Below are 10,232 nucleotides of genomic sequence, written 5' to 3'. Positions count from 1 at the left end.
ATTGTAATTAATAAATAACTGAACAAAAAATAACTACTAAAGTTCATCCAACCATGAATATATTTAGACATATACAAAAACGCTAACTTAAAACTGAATAAATAATAAAAAAAATTCAAGCAACTCTAATATGCATAACTTACTAATTACCAGACTGATCTAGCAAGTTAACAAACCAACAAAATCTCATGGATCAACTAACAGTGCATCGAAATATATGCCAGCCACATATATTTACAAAATGTAAACTAAATAAATGTGACCCATATTGATTAGTGTTAGTTACAAAAGAGTTGTTATTGTTGTCTTAGTTAGTTGTCCTAATAGTGATGGCCCATGACTTCCAAATTTCACTGCACTCACGGATTTTGTATTTTGTTACTGGCATCCAGATCAGTAGAGAACAATCTAACTTCAAAGCAAACTGATATAAACAAAATAAGACATTTAGTTTCTTTCAATAGGAACTGCTAAACCAGCATCAAGTACATCTTAAAAGTGACCCGAAAACCTAATACACATATGTACAACTGTTTTTTTTAATATCCAATAATTGTATTTAATTTTGAATAATTCTTATGATGTGAAGTTAAATAGTTAGCCATAAAATGTTTATGTTTTATCTCTAGTGAGTAGAACGAATTTGTTACTCTTAACAAAATTACAAAAACAAAAGAATTATTTGTGTTGGAAAAGAAGTGCTAAACTGACATCAAGTACATTTTCAAAACTTTCCCAAAAACTGAATACATATATGTAAATATAAAATTTTTAAATATGACCACAAAAGTTGAATATGATTAAAATAAAAGTGTTCGGTGTTCAATGTTCATACCTGAGACATTCGAGGTCTCAAATGTGGGTTTCGTTCGATGCACAATGTGGCATGCACCGAACCTCTCGCTTCGAGTAGTTGTCTCTATGTTGTGGGTCAATCTATTCATCAATGGCGATCTCGTCAATCAACGGTCACCACTTTGTGCATATTTGGGAGCCATCATAGCATTAGACCGAAACCTGCCAAATAGTCATAGTTAACCAGATCCATACCCATCTCCAGATACTCATAGCCAACACAAACTAAATAACCAAGTCTTTAAATATAAGTGTACACCATACCAGTATTTTTGAACAAAACTATTTATGATATGTTGGTTTCACCATAAGTAAACATTGACCAAAATTTGGTCAACCGCATAAAAAAAGCGAGCTTTGATCAAAATAATCAAAACTGTTTAGAACATATAAAAAAACATAAAAATAAATATAAAAAAGAGGGAACAAAGTGATCATGAAATAAGAGATAAAGACGCAATTTTAAAGAATAAAACACATAAAAGTACAATATTTAATGGATAAGAGGTTTAAAGAGGCAAACTCATGTTATTATGAAATCTGTGAGCTTCTCAAGCCGAGTCAAGTTTGAACCTAGAGAAGGGTATATTAGTCTTTTTTTACCTGAAAGCACTGTAGTTTTCTTGCATTAGATACCACAAAGTCAGGCAAGAGTTCATTAGGTAACCGTTTCTGTCTAGTCATCCCCACCGCTGTGATGGCATCATTAGCTTCAACCTACAAACCTAACAGCGCATTCAATTGCATACTATAAATTAGTGAATAAATTAAGTGTGTGAAGATCATAAGAAAAATCTAGCTTAGACTTTTTAGCACTGGAGTATTGGCTCTTAGACTAAACCTAAAATATATAAAGCATTTTGATAGGTTGTGGATGGACACCAGTTTGAGTTTTTTAAACAATTCAAGTTAATTAAATTCAGATTTTTTCTTTTATTTATTTTTTCAAAAACCATGACAAAATCTACAAACCAACCGTGTTGTAAGATTGTTGCAATATGCCAATACGATGCAAAATTTTACAAAAAAGTTGACCTCTATATAAACTGTTAGTATTTTCTGAAACCCGTACTACCCCGAACCAAGATGATAATTTTACTAAAATACCAATTTTCTTGTTCGTATCAAAATCACCATTTCGTTAAAAAAGACTCGTTATGATGATCATATTCTAAAAAAAACCTTTCTGATCCGAATCAAAATCACCGTTTCATTGAAAAGACCCGTTATGTCCTGAACCAAATATGAGCCGAAATAAATATTACCCGAACCAAAATGATCAGTTTTTTTAGAAATAGAAAAATAAGTCCCTTTCTAGGCCGAATCAAAATTACCATTTTCTTAAAAAACCCGTTGCGGCCCAAATCCATTTTTTATGTACCTGCAGAATGAATAAAACGGTGACCAAACCTTGATATGAGCAAAAATGCCAACCCATTAACAATCTTTATCTAAGAAAACAATCAACCTTGACGATTATCCATAGCTCTTGTTTTTAGTCATTGCAAAGCATAAGGTAAACCTGCAACTTTTTGAAAGATAAGTTTAGATAAATTATAGTTTACATTTAACACCAACATCTTTCTATGTATGGTAGTTTCTGAAAGTAACCTATAGTTGACTTCACAAGTCAAACGCTACATGTTCTTGAAATAAATTAGCACTATTTAAACATGAACACTTATAAACTTTTCATATCGATGATAAATTTAGATATCTGATCACAAATTTATGATAAACAGCATCAAGAATTCAAGATTTTATGCCTTAATGTATGTGTAGAATACAATAACCTTAAAGAGAAAAACTCTGTACATATCATACATTGACCGTTTTCATAAGAACTCGAGGTTAGAAAATACTTCAAATAAATTTGTTCAAAACCTGATTTAGATTATTAGGTCTAAATCCCCAACCCTACATAATCATTTTTTAAACAACAATCAAAACAACTTTTTTCCATGTTAACACGAAATGTATACAAACTCACTACCAGTCTAAATCGAATTTTTTTTTTTTTTGTTTAATTTCATAAAACCAAATCTATGAAACACGAAACATATTGATGAAGGGTACTGACCTTTATTGCTGCAATAGTGAGAAGACGAAATGAAAAACCGTAATGACTCAAGAGATGATTGATGAAGATGAGTATTGTGAAAATAATTAGATACTATTGAAAATAATAAGATTCAATCCTTGTATGGATGCCACGTGGCATAATGAAGCTCTGTTATTAAAAGAGGTTGAAAATCCACCGGTTTATTAGATAGGTAGATACATACACACACGAATAGGTAAGGTAAGGGTAGTGTTACCACGCATTAAAGACTACCCGAAGGGGGTACCCAATGTAAGCCCCTTCAACCCTAATGACAAATTACAACAATCTGATAAAAATTTATGAACTTGACAAATGATGAGAGTTTTTGTCTTTTTGAACAAAAATGAATCTATTGAAGACGATGTAAACGATGATAAAAAGAAAAAATAATAATAGTGTCTTTGAATTTCACCTTTGGGACCTTTGACACATACTATTGGGTCTTTTTGTTTTTCAAAATATGAAAGTACAAGTCTAGTGATTACTAAAAGGATATAATTTAGGTTAGACGTAGAATTATTGAATGTATGAGTTGGCGTTCTACAAAAAAAATTAGCATACATAATACCTATGTTAGTTAAAGATTTAATTTGGGTTAAACTAAACGTAACTTGCTTTTTGCTTCTTCGTTTTTGTCTTGAATCTTCCCTGCAATTCAATGTGTACTTTAAATTGTTGTTTAGAAAAATAAAATATAACAGTTTGATATAATTGCTAAATTATTGAGTTACTAAATTTTATATTTAATGTTGCTATGTTAAGATTGGATATGTAAGTCTATAACAATAAATGCAACTTGTACTTTTGAAATTTGTTCAACCATCAAATAGAACGTGACTGTTAATAGCTGAGGATGGTAGACTTCTAGATAATTAAATGGACGATGGTAATTTGCATTTTTTTAACGAGCAATAAAGAGAAATTTTATCAAATGATAATAAAATCGATCTAACAAGTAGAGTTGTTCACGAATGAAGTCGAACCGAACGGCTTGAATTTTTAAAGAAACGAGCGATATGTTTATGCTTGAACTTGGTTTGGTTTCAAATTGAGCGGCTTGGTTTTACTTGGTTTCGTAAAAGTTTGCAATTTTAAATTTATAAAACTCCAAAAATGACATTAATTCAAGACTTTCAACTAAAAAATGTATTGAGTTCCAACTCTCAAATGTCTAAAACTCAAAGTTAGCAAAAAAAAACATATATAATAAGTTCAACGAAGATACCTGATCATTATTTTTTTCTAACAATAGAAAAAATAATTCGTGTATCAAGTGTGACGAGAACAAGTAGCTAATTTTTCAAATATGTAATTGAAGTACCGAATGACGGAATGACATAAAAGTTTGTGGAAAAGTGGAATTGTAGAAGTACTGAACAAGCTGTTAGGGTATAAAATTAAAGTTTGAAGTCAACACAAAAGTGGAAAATTTAAAAATCCTTAAAAATTTGTATATTTTTATATTTCTATATAAATACATATCTATAATATATATAAACGAAAACATGAAAATCCTACGTGTTGTGATGTGGTCGTCCTCCCTTTTTTTGGAGTCACTAGATTTGCTTGATTTTTAAATAGAGGTTTCTCATGGATTTGACCCGAATTCACGGTTCTGAGTCTTACCAAACCCAGATTTTCCTTAAACGGGTTATAACATCTCATTAAATTAAAAAATATTCTCACCAAATTATTGATGTGAAAATCCTATAAAATAGGATATACTAAAAATTATTATATGATTTTTCTTTAAAAAAAAGATATTATTTATAATTAAGAAATAATTTTATAGTAAAAAAAAATAAGCGGGTCTTAGGTATCACCAAACCAAGATAACTTTTAAACCGGGTTATAACCTAACTAGTTAATGTGGATATCGGATATCGGTAAAGGACCACTATCTGAGATATCGGTTATCACAGTGATATATCAGTGGGCAGGGCCGGCCCGTTAGTATTAAAATGTGAAGCTAGGGCTTTAGGCCCCCAAAATTTTGAGGCTCAATTTCATTAAGAAAAAAAAAGAAACTTACATATATTATATATAAATAGTTTTGTTTGCATAAACAGGAGACTGTTCTGGTGTAGTGGTAATGTCTTGGTCTGGTTTTTAGTAATACACTAATAATACCAATGTTCGATTCCCATTCTCCACATAATTAGAATTTCTTTTGATACATTTATTTTTTTAGTATTTTCAGCAACAGCTACCCAAATCATTTCTTGATTGATTTTTTTAGCATTTTTCAGTAGATTTTTCTTTCAAAATAAAGATTAATTCGATAAAAAAAAATTCACAATATTTTAAGCAATTTTTTACGGTAGTCAAATATCCTTCAATAAATTACATTCATTCGGTTTACATATTTCAACACCTTACACTTAGCTTGGTTTCTTATAAAAAAAAGTAATATTATCATGTACTGGTTTATGTTATATATAACAGTGACAAATCAAACTATTTTAGTATTATATTTAACTTACTCATATAATTAAAAGTGCATCATGATGAATAGAATTTTCGAAAGTACAAATCGAATTTTTATACGAATAAGGGCCTTAAAATTTTTTATCCGCTTTAGGCCACCAAAATGATTGGGCCGTCTCTGTCAGTGAAATATCGGTAATTTTAATATCATTTATAATTCATATATATAGCAATTTAACACTAATAATTCAGTATAGTCTATAACCATTAACAAATTAACCTTTTGCAAATTGTAACACACTAACAATCGTTGCAAGTAAGAATTGATTAAAACTTAAAACACTAACATTTAACACTAAAAGTAAATAATTAAGACTTAAAACACTGATATCGGGAATATCAATGATATATCAGTCAAATATTAGTCCAATATCGGTCGATATTGTTTATATTATCGGTATCGATATTCTAATTTATATATCGCAAAGGGACTGATAACCGATATATCACTGATATATCGGCGATATCGACTACATAGGTTATAACAACTTAGTTATTTGTGAAACCCTTTTATCATCAAACTCTAAGTATATAATAAATTTCCTTACAATAAATAAAATTAAACTCCAAAAAGGTATATATATTAAAAATGAATATGTAATATATAAATACATATTATATATATAAATTTTAAACTAAAAATTTAATTTGAGCGACGAACAATTTGGACAACTCTACTAGCTAGACCGGAATAATACCAAACACTAAACTTCAATTAGAAATTTATACATTTGTTGAATGAAATTTATTATATGATAATTTTCTAATAATCAAAAGCTTCAAGTCTTTTCCAACAAGAAAAAATATTAAAAGTCGTTAAAAAAGCATTTATCAAATTGTAGTTTTGACAAATTGCTTGTTTTTCACTCCAAATAGATAAAAAAAATAAAAAATTTATCTAAAAATTATATTCTTTCAAACTAACTAAAAGAAATTTAAAAAAAGAGTTTGTAAAGGTTTTCTGAAAAATTCAAAATATATTCTATGAAACGTTTATTTCTTCTTCAAACAACCTTTCAAAAAGCAAATTTTCAAAGGTAAATCTTATGTTCTATGAGAAAAACGTTTAAAAGTGTGTTCTGTTTAAAAAACGATTTTTTATTCTAAAAATGTTTAATTGCATAATAGAAAAAAGTGGTATTTAAAAACACAGATCTGGAAACATATTTTGGGTTGAGTGTTACACCATAATTTGTTGTTGGTTATATAAAAGTTGTAAATGAGTTAAGCCGTTATTGAGCTACACAAGATCACATAAGTTAGATGTTTGAACAAGTCGAGTTTAAATAAGTTCGAGCCTCAAGTAATCCTCTTTAAATAAAGAATTTAAACTATAGCTTCACTTATCGAGCTCAAGTAGGCTCGCAAGCCAATATATTTGTATTTTTTATATTTTAAATATATCGTTACAGAATAACCATGATGGCATGATACATGCATAAGTTATAACTATAAATAAAAATAATTATAAATGTACAATAATAGATCAATAAATAATAAATGAACCGAATCCGAGCCAAACTCAAGAATAAAAAATGACTGCGGAGCAAAGCTCAGTATTTGAGAATAAAGCTTGAAGCGAGCGTAGGTTGAGCTCGGGCTGTTATAGATTGCAGAAAATGTACACACTTTTTGGTATGTGATTAATTTGTTTACAATTTATTTAAGTACAGTTTCACATATGAATATATGATCAGTAATTGATACAAAATATTGGACTGATATCGGTTGAGGATTTAAGAGAGTCCAGCCCAAAGCCCAACTGTCCTTTTGCTAATAGGCAGCCCAATATTAGATGGACTGCTTGAGAGTTGAGCTTACAGTTACAGTCTGGCAACTGAACTAGGTTGACACTTGACAATAAGGGGACTTTGGCCTGTGGTAGAGACTAGAGAGACACAAATCGGTTTTTGAGTCAGGCCAGTTTAGTTTCAAACCGGTTCAAGGTCAAAGATGGTCAAAACCAGTTTTGGCTCAAACAATTTGGTTTGAAATATGTTATAAGAACTAGATATGCAACTAATAATATCTATCCATGAAAAATATAATTAACAAGTAAAAATATTGAGTTTTATATTATAATCGAGCATAGGAGAAGGAAGGTTCAGTCGATTGTTATGGTGGCACGTTGGTGCATTTGGATGGCTCGAAACAAGTGTATTTTCGAAAACAAGTTCATTAAATAGAGAAAATATTTGGAGATATTAAAGTGTTAAGTTATTTGTGGATCACGAATAGATAAAAATGTTTAGATCTAGAATGAGGTAGATGGAAGTTTTTGACTTTGTAATATGTTTCATGTAGTGTTTAATGAAATATGAAGCTCAGATAGTAAGGTAAAGAAATGGTTCCATAGGTTGCTACTAGTATTTTCTAAGTAATCCAAGGGAACAATCTCAAAAAGGCGTGAATCACAATATAATTTAATGTTATATTGACATCTGAACAAGATCCAATTTTCATTGCCTTAATTTTTAAATATAATATATATAATTATGAAAAGTTCATCTTTATGCATGGGTTTACCTGATAGTCTTTGGGAAAACACAAAACCAACTTTTTTAAGCAGAACAAAAGATTTTTATATCGTGGGTGCTAGTAAACGCTAAGTTGATTGAAAAGTTGAAGTAAGTCAACCGGTTTAAGATACAAACAGTTTGGTTCACGGTTCAGTCCCACCCAGGATGCTAGTTTAGTGAATCGGTCAAGTTTCAAACTTTTATTATTTATATTTCTAATTTTCATACATAATAATTCATCAGCCTTCTTTATACTTTCTAGTTTTTAATAGAAAAAAAAAATCCTTTTTAAAGAAAATCTCGTGAAACACTTATTTCAAACGCAAATATTTGAAAGACAAAATGGATTGATATTTTTTCAACTGCAAATATTTGTACAAAATACGTACATGAACAGTTAAATGACTTCTCTACACACATCAACTTCTTAGATTCACACTTCTCATAAACTAATTTAGTTTAGAAAAATATAAGGGGAAAAAAAACGAATAAGAAAACCTAAAAACCCCCTTTAATTCACCCTCAAGATCAATAAGCTACTTCAGATATTTGATTCCGCCATGGTTAATTCACTTGTATCGGTTGCTTCCTGTGAAAAATTATTAAACGTCAGGACAGCCATATATAACTCTCTAACTAACTTTCTTTTTCTATTTTTTACTACGTATAATATTAACTAAATATATATAGAACATAATGAAATGCAAAATAAATGCGGACATTTTTCATGGTTTGTTTATTGTTATCATTATGTAGAATAAAAAAAATTATAGATATACAATACATAAATAATTCACCAACATTTAAAAAATAAGAAAAAGAAAGTAAAACTGCCTGCATTAATTAATTTATACCGAGTTATATGTATAATTACACGTATTTTTACAGTATGTAATTCTTATGTCTTAATATATAACAATTTAATTTAAAGCAATGAAATATATAAATATTTGCTTTTAGAAAAATTGTTTTAACTTCTAACTTATTCTGAATGAATGGCAGAAAGAAAAAATGTGTTTTGATCAGATACAAATGTCTTTAATCATGAGAACGGTACAAATAAATAGAGTAATTATTATTACACTGTAAATTTTGAACTAAAGTAATTATTATTACACTATATTATTTTTTTTATACAATAATTACTTTAGTATAAAATTATAATTACTCTAATTATTAGTATGTTTAGTATCTTAATTTTATTTGTATCGAATCTCACCTCTTACTATATAATATAATGCTATAAAAACTTTAAGCTAAAAAGGAATGGATAATATATATTACCTGTAAAACTAGGATTGTGAAAGGTAGGTTTGATCTTTGTTTCATCAATGGTTTCTAAGCCTCCAAGATTCTTACTTTGACTACTTTTTCTGAGTCCAAACTTCTCTCTCCACCATCCACTTGAGTTCTTATTATTACTATTACTATTGTTAAACAAAATAACATCATCTTCATCATCATCATGAGCTGCAAGAAGCTCATCTCTGAGTGTCACCACCTTCTCCTTCAATGGTGGATTAATATGTTTATAACCAGTTTTGAAGAAGACTTCATCTGCAGAATTTGAAGAAAAACTGGGAACTGAAAACTCAAAATCAGATGACACAGGAGCTTCAGTGTAACTGTATTGATGGTGAATATTATTTGAGTCAATGAAATCATTTGAGAATGAGATTCTTGGGCCCATGAAGCCTTCATTCTTGTGTTGCATGTTTATGCATGCCATTGATCTTGATTGGTGTTTGTGTTTACTGGTTGATTTAGAGCTTGTGTAGCTGCAGATCACAGGCAGGCTTGGTATTTATACACATGTTTCTTGTTTAATTTTTGTTTTTTCTAATTAGTTTATTTTTAATTCACATATTGTTACTTGTACGTAGTAGATTAAAATAAAATAATACAACTTTTCTTAAGTCATAAAAAATATTATGTGACAAGCTAGGGTACAGAATCAATTTACAGTAATTTTTTAAAAACAATGATAATAATTTTTTTTGTAAAATAATGGTTTAATTGAGTAACTTATAGCACAATATATAATCATTTAACCTAGGCTATTGGTTTTAAGGTGGATGATTATCGTTAAAGCAATTAATTTTGATCTTCGTATCAAACGTTATGATTAGAATTTTGTAATACGATGAATCAATGTACGCAAAATCCTTTATGATCAAGACTCCAATCAAAGATCAAAACCAAAACCATGTTTAGGTTTGTCAATGATTTTCAGTTTTGTCAAGGGTCCACAGACTATCAGCCTAGAG

General features: G+C 29.1%; 1 protein-coding gene across 1 annotated transcript; it reads right to left on the bottom strand.

The window, feature by feature from the left end:
• Nucleotides 1-8,380: 8,380 nt before the first annotated feature.
• LOC143547672 (uncharacterized) lies at nt 8,381-9,735 on the bottom strand. Its single transcript, XM_077039040.1, has 2 exons — nt 9,250-9,735; nt 8,381-8,554 (listed from the first exon to the last, which is right to left on the bottom strand). Exons 1-2 carry the CDS (start codon nt 9,692-9,694, stop codon nt 8,535-8,537), a joined length of 465 nt encoding a protein of 154 aa, XP_076895155.1. The 5' UTR covers nt 9,695-9,735; the 3' UTR covers nt 8,381-8,534.
• Nucleotides 9,736-10,232: the final 497 nt, after the last annotated feature.

Source organism: Bidens hawaiensis, unplaced genomic scaffold (assembly GCF_021521415.1).
Source record: "Bidens hawaiensis isolate Kalapana, Puna unplaced genomic scaffold, B.hawaiensis_p1.1 tig00014775_1, whole genome shotgun sequence".
NCBI classification, from domain to species: domain Eukaryota; kingdom Viridiplantae; phylum Streptophyta; class Magnoliopsida; order Asterales; family Asteraceae; genus Bidens; species Bidens hawaiensis.
Note: the sequence above shows the minus strand (reverse complement) of the source record. Positions and strands in the feature narration are given on the sequence as shown.